General features: G+C 43.3%; 1 protein-coding gene across 2 annotated transcripts in view; it reads right to left on the bottom strand.

Annotated features, from left to right (window-relative positions):
- Positions 1 to 20,395, bottom strand: part of EXTL3 (exostosin like glycosyltransferase 3) — a 52,450-nt gene that overhangs the window by 8,890 nt on the left and 23,165 nt on the right. For both annotated transcript variants that reach the window (XM_025394259.1, XM_025394260.1), the window contains exons 4-6: positions 13,386 to 13,513; positions 7,065 to 7,209; positions 1,706 to 1,834 (exon numbers count right to left, since the gene is read on the bottom strand). In XM_025394259.1, the coding sequence (XP_025250044.1) occupies positions 1,706 to 1,834; positions 7,065 to 7,209; positions 13,386 to 13,513 (402 nt within the window). The remainder of the gene's footprint in view (positions 1 to 1,705; positions 1,835 to 7,064; positions 7,210 to 13,385; positions 13,514 to 20,395) is intronic.

Genomic DNA, 20,395 nt, shown 5'->3' with positions numbered 1-20,395 from the left:
TTGAGACTGAGTCTCGCTCTGTCGCCCAGGCTGGAGTATGGCGACATGATCTCAGCTCACTGCAACCTCTGCCTCCCAGGTTCAAGTGATTCTCCTGCCTCGGCCTCCTGAGTAGCTGAGACTATAGGCGCGTGCCACCACATCCAGCTAATCTTTTGTATTTTTAGTGGAGACAGGGTTTCACTGTGTTAGCCAGGATGGTCTCGATCTCCTGACCTCGTGATCCACCTGCCTCAGCCTCCCAAAATGCTGGGATTATAGGCGTGAGCCACTGCGCCTGGCCTAATTTGTATATTTTTTAGTAGAGTCAGGGTTTCGCCGTGTTGACCAGGCTGGTCACGAACTCGTGACCTCAAGCGATCCGCCCACCATGGCCTCCAAAAGTGCTGGGATTACAGGCATGAGCCACCACGCCAGGCTGAACAGAACTATTTACTCATGGCAATGACACCCATGAAGGTAAACTTATTTCATAAAATTAAGTAATACACCTTTTTGATTATAATGAAAATATGACCTCATTAGTTTGTTGACCCTTCTAAAGACATCAGGTACAAATCTCTTACTGGAATTTAGCATTTTCTTCAATTATGAAACAGACATAAACACAGACATAAACACAGACATAAGCACAGTCACAAATATTCATTTGAAGTGACAGACTCCACAGTAATACTGGTTCTAATAACGTCTGCTTCTCCAAGGACTGAGCTATCCTAACCCTTACCAGCATGCTCTAACTTGCTGACAGAGCCCTCAACGATGACAGGAAGGGGGTGGAACCAGGCTTTCCGTGTACTGAGTGTATTTGTTAATAACTCCAAGAAAAAACAGAACAATACCCTCAGAATTTCTAGAATTCACAGGTGTGAGTAGTCCTCACAGTTGATGTATTCATCCACCATGTCCCGGATGGCCTGGGGCATCACATAAGAATACAGGTAGGCATAATACTGTCAGAGGAATTCTAGAAATTCTGAGGGTATTTTTGGTTGTGAGCAAATAACTTACATAGTACTTATGTGCCAACACTATTCTTAGAGCCTTACATATATTAACTCAGAAATTCTTAAGTTTTTTGTTTGATGGACATCGCCTGTGCCTCTGGCTTGGCAATCTGGTCAAGGCTGTGGACTCCTCAAAATAATGTTTTTAGATATATAAACTGCAATACACAGGATGACAAAGGAAGGAAGTTTCAGTAAAACACAGTGACACACATGCTCTTTTCCTAATGCATTAAATAACAACATCTAGGGGAAAGGGAATAACTGCCATGAATTCAAAGTGGTAACAAATAGAAACAATACTTTTTGCAGATATTCCAACAAAGGTAATGTGATACGAAGATATCTATGATTTCTACTGGTGACAAATCAGTTACTACAAATACTATTGTGAACTGTAGCCTGTTTCATAATTGAAGAAAATGCTAAATTCCAGTAAGAGATTAATAAAAATAATGATGCAACATCTTTCCCACCCAAGTTCCAAACCTTCTGATTTCTATCCATTGCCCTTAGGAATGAAGGGCCCCTGTCGTAACAACTCATTTAAGCCCACAATCCTTTGATGAGGTAGGTAGTATCATCCCTATCGTATGAATGAGGACTCTGAGGTACAGTGCAGTTACGTGCTGCGCTACTGTAAAACAAGTGAAGTAAACATGCGCGCATCCACAGTCCCACCAGCGGCGGGACCTCACCTTGATGGGGGGCTTCCGAGTGATGTGGGAGACAAGGAAGTTCATGGCGATGTCCTCACAGTTGATGTATTCATCCACCATGTCCCGGATGGCCTGGGGCATCACATAAGAATACAGGTAGGCATAATACTGTCAGAGGAAGAAAAAGAACCACATGCTGTGTTAGAAGACACAGGTTGTTGGCTTTCAGCCAAAATATGCATGGATGGAGGGGCTGTTTGGGTGTGGCAGTAACTAGGAGGTATTCCTGGCACTCAGGGCTGGGGCCGGGGATTCGAGACATCCTGTCGTGTGGATCTTCTGCAGTGAGGAATTATCCCATTCAAATTGGCATCATCACCCCCTTTAGTAACAATGTCATATCATCTTCTTGGTACCGCAGCAATTTTGAAATCAGTATAAAGATTTGTCAAACTAGGTCAGATGCTGGTTCAGTTGAACACTATTTTATCTCTAACAATGGCAAAAAAAAAAAAAAAAGATAAGTGAGGGAAAAAAGCCTGGTTATTTTCTCAGATCTCAATAAATCACAGAACCATGAAACACACGATCCCTCGCTGCCTCCTGTACAGATTCTTGAGTCTGGTCACTACTCGCTATCGGCCCTGGCTACCCCCTGCTCCCAGCCACCTTCATCTCTTGTCTGGATTCTCCACATCAGCTCCTAAAGATTCTCCCTGCTGCCATATTCTTCCCTATGTGCTAGTCCCAGCACAGCAGGTGACTGTGTTAACACTCAAGCCAACTGAACATGTCACCCCTTCCCTCCAAAGCCTCCAACACTTCCCATCTCACTCAGAGTAAAAGGCAAAGTTCTCAGACTGTCCTACAAGGCCCACAGAGGGGCATGTTGGAGCCACTCACACCTGCTCATGAATGCCGACCGCTACATTTTCAGAATGTTGTGAGCTTGTTGTTAAACATAGCCATTAAAGACGTAATTACATAAACTTCAAATTAAATAATTATATTAAAAATCCATGCAATAAATACCTTCAACTCATTACTTCCTAACTTTGTATTTTACTATTAACTTGAGGTTACCTATATCTACTGTTTATGTTGAAATTACTATGTAATGGTGTACAACTGTGTATCTCTTCCCAAATCCATGTTCAGTGACTCATGTTGATAACTTCAAATCAGCCAAGGTAAGAATATTTATTCATACCACAGAAATCAGCAAATACTACAAGACAGGGCACATGTTAACTGCTATATGTCGCAATTTGCTGTAATGAACAAATGAATAGGTGAAGTGCCCAGCTAAACTGATTAACTGATTAACATATTTCATTACCTACAATACAATCTATTTAGTAAAATAATAAAATTTTTTTGTAACACAGAACAAATGTGCTCGTTTAAGATAAACTAACTTAAACAGCAAAGTACTTAAGAGTTGGTGAACTTAAAAAATGAATTGTACTTTTTTTTTCTTTTTTTAAACAAAAAAGTGATCCAGGCTGGGCATGGTAGCTCATGCCTGTAATCCCAACACTTTTTTTGGGAGGCCAAGGTGGGTGAAATGCTTGAGCCCAAGAGTTCAAGGCCAGCCTGGGCAACATAAGGAGAAGACCTCACAGCTACGAAAAATTAAAAAAATAGCCAGATGTAGTGGTATGTGCCTGTAATGCCTGCTACTCAGGAGGCTGAGGTGAGAAGATCGCTTGAGCCTGGGAGTTCTAGGCTGCACTGAGCCATGGTTGTGCCACTGCAATCCAGCCTGGGTGACAGAGTGAGATTCCGTCTCAAAAAAAAAAAAAAAAAAAAAGAATAAATAAAATAAAAAATAATACATTTTTTTAAAAAGGTAATTCAAATTTATTGACCCTTTAAATGGCCAGTGACTGTCCTTAGTATGCTGATGAGAATGTATTAACATAACTCATGTCTTGAAAGAAGTGACATTTTAATAATAAGAACTAGCTTTTAATAATAATTTTTTTAAAAACTATGATGAAAGCATTATCAGAATAAATGTTCAGTTATTTCCATCAGCATGTGGTTCTCCTGTCAAAAATGATTTATGTAGGCCAGGCACAGTGGCTCACGCCTATAATCCCAGCACTTTGGGAGGCCAAGGTGGGTGGATCACTTAAGGTCCGGAGTTCGAGACCAGCCTGGCCAACATGGTGAAACCCCATCTCTACTAAAAATACAAAAATTAGCCAGGCGTGGTGGCACATGCCTGTAATCCCAGCTACTAGGGAGGCTGAGTCAGAAGAATTGCTTGAACCCAGGAGGCAGAGGTTGCAGTGAGCCAAGATCACACTACTGCACTCCAGCCTGGGCAAAGAAGTGAGAAGACTCCACCTCAAAAAGAAAAGAAAAGAAGAAAAAAAAAAAGTTTAATTTAGAAACAGACTTGACTTGCTGTAACACACAGTATCAAGATTTTCAAAAATAAAAAAACATATTCAATCATACTGCTTTCACTAAAATTTAAGACTTTAGTGATCACATTATTTTAAAATTTTGTTTCATCTTTATTTCAACCTTTAAAAAATATCTATCACATGCATGGATCACTTGAGGTCAGGAATTCAAGACTAGCCTGACCAACATAGTGAAATCCCACCTCTACTAAATATATAAAAATTAGCCAGGTGTGGTGGCATGCTCCTGCAGTCCCAGCTACTCAGGAGGCTGAGGCAGGAGAATTGCTTGAACCTAGGAGGCAGAGGTTGCAGGGAGCCGAGATCATGCCACTGCACTCCAGCCTGGGCCACAGAGCACGACTCAGTCTCAAAAAAATAAAAACAAAATGAGTGTAAGAAAAACGAGGAGCCACAGGCAGGTGAGCGCACACAGATCCCATCATGGGCCCCAACTACAGGAGCAGCTGCCACGAAGCCCCAGCCAGGGCCTCAAAGGACCTGATCTTCATTTGTATTGCAGCTCAGGTCTTCTATGAAATCTTCTGATTTTTAAAAGTTGTCAGTGTATAAGACAACACTAGAGGGCCCAAAAATCTCTCTGGAAGCCAACTGAGGCTTGGGGGCTGCTAGTCTGTAAACTTCTTTATAGATTTTCACACAGGAAAAATACTAAATTTCATTAAGTAAATGATTTCTTGAAAGTAGAGGTACCTGACCGTTCGTGGTTTTAAAGAACAATCTGAATCTGAGAAGGCAATTCAGAAGAAAAGTACATCCTCAAGGTATGAGTAGACACTGCTAAGATCAGTCAGTGGCTCCTTCTTAGCTGACCAGCTGCTAACACCCTGCTCCTCTCACCCTACTTGCAATTCCCCAAACAAAGCCCACCCAAGGAAAGGAAGTCCTGAGGAGAAGTGCAAGAATGGGATGAGTGTATCAACTTCACACATTAAGTTTTTAAAAGAACAGCTGAAAGTTTAATGACTGCTTAGGCTGGTTCAAAATGTCCCTATAGGTCAGGCACAGCGCCTCACATCTGTAATCCCAACACTTTGGGAGGCTAAGGTGGGCAGATCGCTTGAGCCCAGGAGTTGGAGACCAGCCTGAGCAACACTGCAAAACCACGTCTCTACAAAAAAATACCAAAAAAAAAAAAAAATTAGTCAGGTGTAGTGATGCATGCCTGTCGTCCCAGCTACCCAGGAAGCAGAGGCAGGAGGGTCACCTGGTCCCAAGAGGTTGAGGCTGCAGTGAGCCGAGATCCCACCATTACACTCCAGCCTGGGCGACAGTGAGACCCTGTCTTAAAAAACAAAAAAGTCCCTATAAAAATGAATTGTATTGTTCTATTTGAGGTGACCGGCAAGATGCCGCCACCTGAGATGTGAGCTATGTAAGGGAGAAAATACTTCAAGGAGCTGGGGAGAGACGGTGAGGGAAAAGTTTATCTGAAGTGTCTGAGAGGCAAATGGGAGATATGCTGAAAACAATTAAATACACAAACGCAAACCTCAGCAAGAAAGGCCAAGGCTGGAATACAGAAGAGGAAATCACCAGCCTGCAGATGCTAAGAAAAGCCTCGAAACCTTGAGTGTGTGAGAGAACGCCTAGGGAAAATAAGAAGAGCAACAGAGGCTAGACCCCGGGACGCTTCACCATCCATGCAGAGAAAGCGGTGGGAGGGTCTTCTGTGAGGACAGTGAAGGCGCCAGAACCATGGAGGGTGTGAATGCAGACAAAGAGAAGGAGGCAGGTGCCGCCAACTTTGGTAACTGTCAGGGCACGATGAAAAGGCTAGTTGATGGCAGGAAGACAGACGACAGGAGCTGCAAATGAGACTTTATGTGCCAGTTGGGAAGGAAGTGTCATTGGTAAGCAATGAAAACGTTCCCTACGCCTGCCCTGTGCCAAAGCACAGATGTGGGGAAATGAGTGCCTCAAAGTCCACAGGAAAAGGCTAAAGGGAGCACTGTCTTCAGAGAAGACTCGGGACAGAAGAGGTGCTCTGTGAGGTGGGCAGTGGGGGTAATGCCAGGGTAATTTAGAACAGGGACTCCTCAGGGCCCGGGAAGACCTCAGGAGGGAGGTAGAGAGCAGCACTCACGGACACAGAAGGCAGACCACATACAGCACTGTGAACTTTCTAGAAGCCACATCGTTAAAAAGTAAAAAGAGACAGTAAAATTCAATAATTTTATTTAACCCAGTAATCCAAACTAACTGCATTTCAAGATGCAATCAATATAAACAATTACTGAGCTATGTGACATCCTTTGTTACAAGTTTTCGAAGGCTGTTGTGCACTTTACACTTAACAGCACGTCTCCATTCTGACCAGTCATGTGCCAGGTGCTCTGTGGCCACACGTGGTCAGGGGCCACTTTACAGAATGGAAGAAGTAGAGAGGGAAGACAGGCCAAGAGCAAAAAAACAGAACACAGAACAGTAGAGGAGGAAAGACTGCAGGGTCCTAAGCTTCAGATATTCAGTGAAAATCAGATTATGAGACACAGTGAAAGAATAAGCACTAAAGTATCACAAAGAACTGGCAGAGCCACACAGAGGCTCATCACGGGGCCTGGGACAGGCATGGTACATCTAAGTCAGAAAAGTGCCCAGGTCACCTTCTGATAGCCGGGCCACATCTGGGGTGGCAATGTTGAAACCGGAAGGTATTTGAGGTGTCTTTTATCCCAGAGCCCTCAGTTTTACAAAGGGAGAGCCAACGCCCGGAAAGATAAAGTGGTTTCCAAATAGCCTACATGCAACTGTACAGGCAGCCCTCTCATCTTGACCTTTTATCCTAGAGTTGCTCTAAGCATCTTGATCATTGTCTCTGAAAATGGAAACAACTGACTTCTAGCACAGAAGAAACACGTAAGAAGCATTAGGAGAGCTAAGCTAAGGGCAGCATTCCACTATCACACAAAGGCCAAACTCTCACCAAGTCAATGCCATTATTACCAGCTTTTTCCTACCTTGTGAAAGAAGGCAGCACCTGTCAGCACCATGGACAGCTCACACGAGTAGTTGGAGTTGTAGAGCCAGGACTGATGGGGGATGTCCCATGCGTGGTAACGGCCAGGGAAGCCCACGATGCGGTCCCGAGCTTCTCTCCACACCCTTGAAAAACACAAGTGCATACACAGACCTGAGTACAAAGCTCTAGGGTCATCAAAAGCGTTCACAGTTATTGCCTCTACCTTACAAGCTCTGGCCCTTAGGCTTTTACTTCTCTTATCCTTTCAAAATAAAACAAAATCGACAACAAGCCAAACAGGATAAAAGCAAATAAGGTACCATATTCAGCTTCCTTAATAAGCACTTGCACATTGTTCCTCTAGCAGTCAGTATCCTCCAACCCTTCCAGAAAGAATAAGTTGTAACTTGGGAAAGGGGTCTCCAGCATGGGGTATGTACAATAATCTACTAAGGAGGTCTCCAGAATGGGGTATGTACAATAATCTACTAAGAAGCAGGAAGATGATATCAATTTCAATTATTTTATTAGCTTATTTAATTTCCAAGAAAGGGCCGGGCAGGGTGGCTCATGTCTGTAACCTCAGCACTTGGGAGGCCAACACAGGAGGACCGCTTGAAGCATGGAGTTGGAGACCTGCCTGGGCAACATAGCAAGATCCTGTCTCTACAAAAAAAAATTGTTTCTAATTAGCTGGGCATGGTGGAGTACAACTGTACTACCAGCTACTTGGGAGGCTGAGGTGGAAGGACTGCCTGAGCCCAAGAGTTCAAGGCTGCAGTGAGCTGTGATTGCACCACTGCACTTGGCCTGAGCAACAGAGCAAGACCTGGCTCTAAAAATGAATGAACCAACATTTTCTAAGAAAGGCTTTGTTTTTAATGAGCACGACATATTAGTTCAGTAGGCGTGTATGTAATTTACATATACTGCACACTTTTCTTTTATGAAGAAGGAACATAATAAAAAGGTTTGGAGACCACTGGTTTAACCACAGAAGACTACTGAACTGCACCACTCCTAATTCCAAATTTGAGCAGGGCTGAGGGAGAAACGTGTATCGTGAGAAGTGGTCTACAGAACCATACAACTGGAAGGTTTCATTAAATGGCAGAAATAAATGGAGAATTCAATATGTTTCAGTAGAAACTTTTGTATCATCTCCAAATTTATAGGCAAAGTAGAACAAATAAAATTGGTCCCCAGTGTCACAGGATAAATTGGAGAACTGAAAGCGTTTTAAGCTCCACAGAACCCAACAGGCCTGCAGAAGGGCTGCCAGAGATTTAAACTGCCTGCAAACTCCCTCATCACTTACATGGAACTTCAGTTCCTAAGACACAGATTTTATTTCAAAAGAGCTCCTCTCCTAATAAGTCTGGAAGACTCTAATCTAATCCAAAAGATGAGAAATCACAATTTCTATCACAATGTAATAGCCTTCTAGGTGGGTTTTTTAAGACAACTGATTTTTTCTTAATTGTGGCAAAATAAACATAAAATGTACCATCTTAATCATTTTTAAATATATGGTTCAGTGGCGTTAGAGACATTCACAGTGTTGTGCAATCATCCCGGCCATCCATCTCCAGAACTCTTTCATCTGCCCAAACGGAAACTCTGTCCCCATTAAACACTCATCCCCACTCCCACCTTTCCGCAGCCTCTATTCTGCTCTCGGTCTCTATGAATGACTACCTAGGGACCTCACATAATGGAACCACAGTATTTAGCCCTCTGTGTTGTTTGCACTTCTGTTACAAATAATGCTGCTCTGGCCATTCATGTATTCCTTTCTGTAAGGACACATGCTCTCAAGTCTCTTGGTATACCTTTTCTATCTGTCCCTTACGATTGATTCTATCTCTTTCTTAGCTACATAAGTTGAAGTGAGTCAAGATCTATCTCTGCCAGAGGAAAGAATTCTTAGACTTACCCTTTCCTTTCAACTTAGGTCTGTTTCATTCCCATTAAGGTGAAATAAGCAAATTGGGGAGATTAATAAGAGAAAGGCTTTAGATCAAAGGATGCCCAAACGCATAAGAAAAGGGCCAGGGTAGGAAAAGGTTAGGATGTACAGACAGCAATAATTCACCAGCTCCATTACCAGAGGCTAAATCTCAAACATGAATGACGGTTAAGAGACACATTAAAAGGCTTCCCATTACTCTCTCACCACCTGCAAATCTGCTGGAAAATAGCATGGGCAAGGTCAGAAATCCCTAAATCAGGGGCTTGGAAGCTATGTTAATGCCAGCTATGTTAATAAGCTTCAAACTCCTTAAAGCTGGGCTCCTTATCAAAATCATTCTTGGATCTAAGGGTTGGCAGTTCTCCTGTTAACACCCCATGACTATGCTCACCACACCAGTCCTTCAGCATGCTCCAAACCACATCACGCTGCAGCAGAAACACACTCCCTGCCGCCCACCCCTACCACTACCACCTGCAGCAGCAAAACACGCCTGGAGCTACTGCATGGCTTTTTTCCTTTCGTAAAAACAAATGGAGAGAGTCAGCTATTTGTTATCGTGTAAAAAAAAATACACCTCGGCTTACAAGGATTTTTTTAAATCACAGCTATCAATAGACTTGCTTCAATAGTACACTAGGCAAGAGGTCAAAGGAAATGTGAGAGGCTGGGTGGAGGAGAATAAGAACAGATGTTCTGATTTTTCAGAAATGTGTCAAATCATTCTTTACAGATGGATTTAAGACAGATGAGCAATAAAGCCACTGCTCTTTTTATCTGAGCATCTGCTCTTACAAGCCTAAGCCAAAGGCAGCCCCATTGCCAGGTAGGTCAGGTTAGGCCTTCGGTGAACAGAATGGAAGCACAGAGAAAGAACTCTCTATTCTGGATCCACACTTAATTTGAACAAGACCGCCAAAGAAATCTACTCCAGTGGCTTTTTTTTTTTTTTTTTTTTTTTTTTTTAAGCTCTGTTGCCCAGGCTAGAAGTGGCGTGATCTTGGCTCACTGCAACCTCCGCTCCCAGGTTCAAGTAATTCCCGTCTCAGCCTCCTGAGTAGCTGGGATTATTACAGGCACGCGCCAACACGCCCTGCTAATTTTTATATTTTTAGTAAAGACAGGGTTTCGCCATGTTGGCCAGGCTGGTCTCGAACTCCTGACCTCAGGTGATCCACCCACCTTGGTCTCCCAAAGTGCTGAGATTACTGGCGTGAGCCACTATACCTGGCCTCCAGTGGTTTTCAAATGATGTGGGGAAGAACTAATTTTTCCCCAAAATTATTACAGATTAATACTTTGGTAAAATACAACAAAAATGAACTGCCTGGTTTCTAAATATGACACCCAAAGCACAAGCAACCAAAGAAAACAGATCCACTGAATTTCAAAACATGAACTCTGTGCTTCAAATAATACCATCAGGTAAGTAAGAAAATAACCCATGGAATGGGAGAAAATATGTGCAACTCTGATCTCTGATAAGGGACTTGCATCTAGAATATATAAAGAACTCTTATAACATGATAATAAAAAGACAATCCTGGCCTGGTGCAGTGGCTCATGCCTGTAATCCCAGCACTTTGGGAGGCCGAGGCAGGTGGATCACCTGAGGTCAGGAGTTCCAGACCAGCCTGGTCAACACGGTGAAACCCCGTCTCTACTAAAAATACAAAAATTAGCTGGGCATGGTGGCGGGCGCCTGTAGTCCCAGCCACTTGGAAGGCTGAGGCAGGAGAATGGCATGAACCCGGGAGGCGGAGCTTGCAGTGAGCCAAGATCACACCACTGCACTCCAGCCTGGGTGACAGAGCGAGACTCTGTCTCAAAAAAAAAAAAAAAAAACGACAATCCAAACAAAAATGGGCAAAGAATGTGAAAAGCCATTTCTCCAAAGAAGGTGTACAAAGGCTAACTAACTGATCAATAAGCACATGAAAAGATGTTCAACATCGAGAGAAATGCAAATCACAACTCTATGTCTGGGTACTGTGGCTCATGCCTGTAATCCCAGCACTTGGGAGGCCTGCTGGAGGCCAGGAGTTTCAGACCAATTTGAATAACAAAGTGAGACCCCATCTCTACCAAAAAAAAAAAAAGTAAAGATTAGCCAGGTGTGGTGATGTGAGCCTGTAGTCCCAGCTACTCAGGAGGATCACTTGAGCCCAGGAGTTCAAGGTTACCACGTGCTAAGATTGCACCACTGTACTCCAGCCTCAGTAATAGTGTGAGACCCCCATCTCAAAAAAAAAAAAAAAAAAAAATACACACACACACACACACACACACACACACATGAGTTGTCACTTTACAATGACTAGGACGGCTATAAATTTTGAAAATAGAAAATAACAAGCGTTGACGAGGATGTGGAGAAACTAGAAGCTTCATACACTGCTAGTGAGAATGCAGTATGGGGCTGCCACCCAGAAAAACAATCTGACAGGCTCAAAATGTTAAAGCAGCTATCCACATTACTCTTAGGTAGACACTCAAGAGGAATGACATGTTCATACAAAAACTTGCACATGAAGGTTCACAGCATTATTCACAATAGCCAAGAAATAGAAATGACCCAAACAGCCATCAACAGAAAATGAATGACTAACTGGTACCTGGGCTGGGCACCATGGCTCAAGCCTGTAATCCCAGCACTTTGGGAGGCCGAGGCAGGCAGGTCGCCTGAGCTCAGGAGTCCAAGACCAGCCTGGGCAACATGGTGAAATCCCATCTCTACTAAAATACAAAAAATAAAATTAGCTGGGTGTGGTGGTCCATACCTGTAATCCCAGCTACTCAGGAGGCTGACAAGAGAGAATCGCTTGAACCTAGGAGGCAGAGGCTGCAATGAGCTGAGATCAAGCCACTACACTCCAGCCTGGGCAACAGAGTGAGACTCCATCTCAAAAAAAAAAAAAAAAAAAAAAAGAACTGATACCTCTACAAGATGGATGAACCCTGAAAACACCATGTTCAGTGAAAGAAGAAAGTCACAAAAGGCCATGCGTGGTTGTACGGTTCTATTCATAGAAAATGTCCAGAATAGGCAAATTTATAGAGACACAAAGATTGAGTGGCTACCTAGGACTGAGAGGGGTTGGAGAAAAATTGGGAGTGGCTGTTAATAGGTACTAGGTACAGGGTTTCCTTCAGTGGTGATGAAGATTTCTAAAATTAACCATGGTCATGTTTGTGCAACTCTGAATATACTAAAACCACTGAAACATACACTAATATGAGGAAATTTTATGGTGTCTGAATTATATTGAAGAAATGTTGCATAAAAAAAGAACTACAAGAAAAATAATCATATACTTGGATTTCATAGTAAATGTCAAATTGCTTTAAAAGTTTCTGAATGCTTGCCCTCAATTTTTGTACTTACCTCACCATAAACAGGTAACCAACTGTCCCCAAGCCAACATCCCAGTCCCTGACACTCTTGGAGTAGCCTTCATCTACTCCATCCTCTTCCCCGCAGTGACCCTCAAGTGGGATCCTTCAGCAATTCCTAAGACTCAAGAAGGCACGAGAGCTGAAGGCTGGGTGAACGTCGGGAGTGTGACAAACCTGCATTTGAACCCAGAGCTCTGCTGCCACTTCCTAGCTTCTACATGGTTTTGTTCTCTTGTATCTCAATTTACTCCTATATAAAATGGAGACAGCTACAATTTATGTCATCAAATTTTAGAAGGATTAATGAGATAAGACAGAAAAAGTCCTAGGCTAGTCCCTGGCACACAGTACGGGTTCAACATATGTTTAGCATCATCATCGCTGCCATCATTACCACCACCTCCTTTTCCTCCTTCCCTTCTTTTCCCTTTCAAATCATTGCTTCTGACACCCTCTTTCCCCCAAATCTTTTTGAAGGGTCCAGGATCCTGGCACTGTTCCATTGCTCCAACACACAGTAACAAGTCACTTCTGCCTGCCTGGAAGTTACTTCCCATTCCTCTAAAAACGAAACCCTCCTATTTCCTTTAGAGAACTACCCTACCCATTGCCTCTACTCTCTGCCCATGTGGTTTGGATTTAAGGATGATACACCTGCAGCACCAGGAGCAGGCAGATAACCACGGTCTAGCCAATCAAAGAATTCCACCTCCCCGGCCACAGAGGGAAGGCCTGTAGGAACGCAGAGCAGAGCCTAGAGGTAAAGAGAGACAGACTCCTCCAACGCCATCTACAAGCCTGCATCCAGCCACGTCCCACATCAGCCCTGACTACCTGTAAGGGTTTCTCAGTTACCATCAGCCAATTACCATCAGAAATTCATTTTACTGCCTAATCCAGGTTTTCTGTCACTTGCAACCTAAAGTGTTTGACTGGAAATTAGTCTCTCACCGGAACCCAAACATGATTTCGTCATGGCGGAGGTGAGCGTCGTCATCGATGGACAGGATGGCCTCTGTCTCAATTTCATTCCAGGGTAAGAATCGGTTGTTCAAACTGTTCTTCTCAGTACGGACCACCTGTGATGAGGAAGGAAAAACATTAAAAATCAAGGCTGTGTTATGGAAGGTCAAACAAAATGTGTATTTAGGTCTAAGGAGATCATGGCTGGATTTACTGAATAATTTTGACTGATCTCCGCACTTGTAAAATCTAGCATGTGCCTTTCAGGAATAAAAGCTGCCTTACACTTCAACAAATGTATATGGATTTACCTTTTCAGCTTCATTCGTTAGCTAATTTTCTTGTGAATCAAGCAAAAGCTGAGGATTATTTTACACATGCAATAAACACGATGTAGGGAAATTAAAAACGACTCTCCCCAGAGAACACAAGGTGGCAGAGTGGATCTGAGATTCCAATGGCTATGGAGTTCCCAGCCTGGTCAGTAATTTTAAAACCTAACTCAGAAACCTCGTGAGTCTGTCACTTCTGACTCCCAATTCTAATGCCTTTTTGGGATATAAACCCAAAAAAAGAGCACAGCCCATCTGGTCGAGATTAATTACTTCACCTTTGCAATTCCTACCTACAGTGCTGACTACTCGTACACAAACTTTTTCTTTCTTTTCAAGGTGTCATGTACTCAGTACAACAGCTTCTGCATCTTCAGCAAATCCCAATTCAAAAAACATCTAAGTGATTCTACATACATGCAAAGCAGTATTTTCTTCATAAAAAAAAAATTGGTGCTTCAAACAGTACAACTATATAACAAAACAAATTTTACCATATCTCAGTTTAGTTTACCTACAATGTGGGTGAGTAGCTGTGTTATTCACCTTGCCACCTAATACTCATATAAATCATGACCACAGTCAGTACCTGGATGGCTCATTTTATTCTTAGAGCATCTTTGTCTAATTAGTCCAACCAAAGGGGAACCATTATTTTGTTCTCAAATCCCAAAAACAAAGAGCATCTCATGAAGAATGATCTTTTTAGAATGCCACAAAAAATCATCTTACTTCCAACAGGCTGTTTTACTTGTACTGAGGACAACCTCTACCTGGCATGATTAATTAATTGCATCTGAGGACTTAAATTTATGAATGGTTTCCAAGGAGCTCTGTGACCTACTAGCATGTCTCTTCAGCTTCAAATACCTTCTCTTCCATCCTCCCGCTGGAGGCCCAGTTAAGACGCCTCTTGCCACACCCTCCTTACCAGGAGAATCTTTTATTCTGTGTTCTTAATGCAGAGCCCTCATACTTCAATTAATTCATTCTAGCACACTTAAAATCCAATTAATTCAGAGCTAGAAGGGCTTTGGAGACTATAGTGTCTCTCACTTTATACATGCAGAAACTGAGGCCCAGAGTGATGTCATACAACTGGCAAGTTGCAAGAGCCAAAACTCTAATCCACACCTTTAAAAAAAAAAAAAAAAAAAAAAAAAAAGTTCTTGAAGTCTCATCACTATGTTGCCCAGGTTGGTCTAGAACTCCTGAGCTCAAGTGATCTTCCCATCTCGGCCTCTCACAGTGCAAGGATTACAGGCATGAGCTACCACACCCGGTCCTAACTCATACTTTCTGATTCCAAACCCAGTACTTCTTCTGCTAAACTTCTGTTAACTTTATAAAGTTCTTCAAACCAAAGCCACCATAGAAAATGCTTTTTTTTTTTTTTTTTTTTTTTTGAGACAGAGTCTCACTCTTGTCACCCAGGCTGGAGTGCAGTGGCACAATCTTGGCTCACTGCAACCTCTGCCCTCCGAGTTCAAGTGATTCTCCTGCCTCAGCCTCCCGAGCAGCTGGGATTATAGATGCCCGCCACCATGCCCGGCTATTTTTTTTGTATTCTTAGTAGAGATGGGGTTTCACCATCTTGGCCAGGCTGGTCTTGAACTCCTGACTTCATGATCCGCCTGCCTCGGCCTCCCAAAGTCCTGGGATTACAGGCATGAGCCACCACGCCCAGTTTTGTTTTGTTTTTTTTTGAGATAGAGTCTCACTGTGGCCCAGGCTGGAGTGCCATGCTGCAATCTCAGTCCACTACAACTTCCATCTGCCAGACTCAAGTGATCCTCCTGCCTCAGCTTCCCAAGTAGCTGGAACTACAAGCAGATACCACCATGCCCGGATAATTTTTGTATTTTTGTAGAGACAGGGTTTCACCATATTGCCTAGGCTGGTCTTGAACTCCTGACCTCATGGCATCTGCCTGCCTCAGCCTCTCAAAGTGCTGGGATTACAGTCATGAGTCACCACACCTGGCCTGAAAATGCATTATTAATCTGTGCACCATCAAGGAAAAACAATGTTGCTAATTAAGAAGGCATGTGAAATTGATGATCCCATGTTTACTTTATTAAAAGTAACTTTAAAAAAAATTTTTTTAGAACTTTAAAACTTTAAAAAATTTTAAAGAACTTTAAAAAAAATTTTTTTAAGAGATGGAGTCTTGATTCGTCACCTAGGCTGGAGTGCAATGGTGCTGTCATAGCTCACTGCAGCCTAGAGCTCCTTAGCTCAAGTGATTGATCCTCTTGCCTCAGCCCCCCAAGTAGCTGGACCTACAGGTATGCACCACCATACTTGGGTAATTTCAAAAAAAAAAAAAAAAAAACTTTTAGAGACACGGTCTCGCTATGTAGCCTAGACTGGCCTCAAACTCCTGGTCTCAAGCATTCCCCCTCCCTCAGCCTTCCAAAAAAAGTGACGGGATTACAGGTGACAGCCAACACTCTCAGCCAGAGCTTTCTTTAAGACTCCACTTCAGCCCCAGAGGAGTTCCTGCCCAACTCAAGACAAAGAAGGATCTGCAACAGATTCGCCACCACAGTTAACAGATGTCCAAGCCAAGCAACAGATTGAGAGATCCACTTTGCCCTGCAGCATGTCTGACCAGCATAAAAATCCCCAAGTGTACAGCCCAGGGTGTCTTAAGCTCAGACTTCGCAATGACAAAACGAAGGACGGAGTGAGGCCTAGGTCAGACAAGAGAGAGCGGCAAGGAGAGGAGATGCCAAGTGCTCACCTTAGCAGCTGTCGGCTCTGCTTGCCACAGGGCGGGAGGGTGGCAAGAAGGGGCTGGACTTGAATGGCAAGCTCGGCAATGGTAAGAGGCCATCCATTGTAAGACGCATCCTCAGTTTCAGAGATGACAAAATGTAAAATAAGGTCTGCCTTGGAAATGATGGCATATAGCAGCTGTTCACAAACTCCCTCAACAAACTCCCCCCGATCATTCACTTTACCTTCCTAACACACCTAGCATTCACTCAGTATAGAACTAATTCTGCCAATTCAGCCAAACAAAGCTCGCCGTCACCCGCAGCAGTGAATACACACAGCTTAAAATGAAGAAAAACCACTTGAAAATGTCAGTTCTTGAATATTGGCTTGAAGATTATCAGTTTTGTGCGTTAACCTTCAGATGGATTATCTACGGCACAATTAGTAAACCAGGAATATAACTAGGAGCTTCAGTGTTCAAAGTGTGAAGTGAAGACCAGCAGCACACACCACTGGAGCCTGCAGGGGTGCAGGCACCACCCCAAGCCCAGAGTCAGAATCTGCATTTTAACATGCCCCTGGGGGATTCCTGTGCACATTAAATGGGGAGAAGCACTGGAACAGAGGGAGAAAGCATGGCTTTGGAGCCAATCAGAAAAGCTTGGGTTCAAATTCCAACTCCTCCACTTACTAGACGTGTGAATGTAAGCACCCTCTCTGCTAACTCAACATAGCATCATGCTGTTTGAAAAATGTGAAGTTACTTATCATCCAAAGTTGACAATCCTATAAACAACCTAACTCTGCCCCTGCAAATGAAAAACAAGTAAAACTAAAATGATTTGATATCTAGGTCATATCCAAAATTATCTAAACAACCAAATCAAGAGAACCTACTTGTGCTTTAGAAGACTTCGGTGGGGTCATGGAGCTGGAGGTCAAATATCAAAGTGTTTTGGCCTAGATTTCACACTAGTTTTTTTAGTAAGTTTATTAAAGTCCATTACTTAGGTATCAAGAAGCAACAAGAGAACTACTACTAAGGACTCCAGGAACACAGGGCGCCTGCCACCACTGCTCACCCTCTGAGCACAACTGCTCTGGGCTAGAATGACAACAGCTGTTCAGGTAGAGCGAACTGCATTTTAATAATCAGAACAGCAATCAGAATAAAAGGGGCAGGCATGGTGGCTCACGCCTGTAATCCCAGGACTTTGGGAGGCCAAGGCGGGCGGATCACCTGAGGTCAGGAGTTCAAGACCAGCCTGGCCAATATGGCGAAACCCCATCTCTACTAAAAATAATTTTTTAAAAATCTAGCCAGGCATGGTGGAGGGCAACTGTATTCCCAGTTACTCAGGAGGCTGAGGCAGGAGAATCCCTTGAATCCAGGAGGTAGAGGTTACAGTGAGCCAAGATCGCACCACTGCACTCCACCCTGGGCCACAGAGTGAGACTGTCTCAAAAGAAAAAAAAAAAGAACAGAAAAGCTGTTAAAGATTCACAGAAACACAACACCAAGCACTACAGTTTATTTGTGGTTAGCTGACAAGTAACTGCAGTCAGTAAGTCAGCTTTAAGAATTCGGAGCAGTGGTTCTCAACCAGGAATGATTTTGCCCCAGGCTACAGTGGCAATGTCTGAAAGGATTTTTGGTTGTCACAACTGGAGAAAAGGGTGCACTACTTGCATCTAGTATCTAGTGGGCAGAAGCCAGGGATGCTACCAGATCCTACAGTGCACAAGACAGCCCCCTACAATAAAGAATTATCTGACGCAAAATGTCACTGTGCCATTGCTGAACACCCTGATTTAGAGTCAACCTGCAGGAGACAGTAAACCAAACAGCGCTTGGAAGAGTAACTACAGTTCATTACCTAAGACATTCCCCTTTTCCCCATAACCACAAAAAGATTTCTGCCCTCACAAACTTTGCAAACAACAACTAAAACTAAATGGAAGAGTAAAAGTTTTCTTCTAACAGTTTTGCTTCAAAGCTGCAGTGTTTAATGGCTAAACAAAAGCTCAGCAAACCAACTATTATCCATTCTGGCACCAAAATCAGAAGAACAAAGAGGCTCAAACATTTCTAAATGCAGGCTGGGCGCAGTGGCTCACGCCTGTAATCCCAGCACTTTGGGAGGCCAAGGCGGGCGGAACAGAATGTCAAGAGATTGAGACCATCTTGGCCAACATGGTGAAACCCCTTCTCTACTAAAAATACAAAAACTAGCCAGGCGTGGTGGCAGGTGCCTGTAATCCCAGCTACTCGGGAGGCTGTGGCAGGAGAATTGCTTGAACCCAGGAGGCAGAGGTTGCACTGAGCCGAGACTGTGCCACTGCACTCCAGCCTGGGCGAGAGCGCAAGACTCCGTCTCAAAAAATAAAAATAAAAAAATTTCTAAACGCAGACTCACAGATTAGCATGGCCTCTAAGAATCTGAGAAAAGACAGATTGAACATAACAGAAACCAGTCAACCAGAGGGACTGTGTCATGTTTAGGAAAGGTTCCCATTTTTGTTGAAGTCGTTTTGTTTCAAATTAAAACAACACTCTTCCCCCGACCCCACAATACTGGCTATTTCTTCATGTTACTCTAGCATATTGCTATTAGATGCCTTATGATTACACCTTAGTAACTTGTGAACAGGAAAACTCACTTTCAAGTTACGGCTTTAATTACTGGTATGACATTAACTAAAATGGATAGACCATAGTGCCTGGCAATACAGCAGATGTTCAACAAATGGTTTTATAAATGAATGAATGAGCAGAAAATAGAACATAATTTAGCCCTGCCATTCTATTTACAGAGTATGAAATAAAGACTTGAGAAGTTTCTAGATCAAAATTATAAGTAAACATTCAATACCTGTAATAAAGAATGGTAACTAGAGAGGAATTAGGAAACCTCTTAGTATTTAGTGTAGTTTTCTATAGCAAAAAACCCATCCACCTACATCAAGCCAGGAGCACTCTCTGCTTGGCTTGTCTCACACACAGGGCTCCCTGACGGTGCCTCGCTTGCTCTTTTGCACAATATCATTCACGGGACCCTTGACCTCCCATCACAAAGGAAAAGGGACAGCAATCATGGCCTAGAACGCCGCCACCTCTGAAATTTGGCCATTTAAATACACTTGAAATGCCCTTTTTCTCTTTAAGATTATATCCAGCCCAGCCATGCCCAACAATCCCCATCCTCCAACAAAACACATACATGCATAATACATCCCTATAGCAAATCCATATCTGAGAATGAAACTTAACATCAAGCCATCACACAGGCAAGAAAGGAAACGGCAACTGATCTTAGTTCTCCATCATCCCCTTCCTCCAACTTAAAAAAGGAACCCATCAGAGAACTCAGGACAGGAAAATGAGATCCAGGAAGAGGCACACAGTCATGCCCACCTAACTCAGGAGGACCTAGGTAACACAGCTTGAAGTGATTGGGGAGGGAGGTGAGTGACAGAAAGAAGATGATAGAACGAGGACTACTACATCTACATCTACATCATCATCATCATCATCATCATCATCATCATCATTGAGACGGAGTCTTACCCTGTCACCCAGGCTAGAGTGCAGTAGCACGATCTCGGCTCATTGCAACCTCTGCCTCCCAGATTCAAACTATTCTCCTGTCTCAGCCTCCTGAGTAGCTGGGATTACAGGCGTCCGCTACCGCGCCTGGCTAATTTTTGTTTTTTCTTTGTTTGTTTTTTAGCAGAGACGGGGTTTTCACCATCTTGGCGAGGCTAGTCTCAAACCCCTGACCTCGTGATCCACCCATCTAGGCCTCCCAAAGTGCTGGGATTACAGGTGTGAGCCACCGCACCTGGCCGAGGACTACATTATTTAAGGGATTCATTCAATAAACGTCAAGTGATGAGGCAGAAAGAAAACGCAAAGGAAGGAAAGAGAATAAGAAGGTAACA

Source organism: Theropithecus gelada, chromosome 8 (assembly GCF_003255815.1).
Source record: "Theropithecus gelada isolate Dixy chromosome 8, Tgel_1.0, whole genome shotgun sequence".
NCBI lineage: Eukaryota > Metazoa > Chordata > Mammalia > Primates > Cercopithecidae > Theropithecus > Theropithecus gelada.
This window is presented reverse-complemented; position numbering and strand designations above follow the sequence as displayed.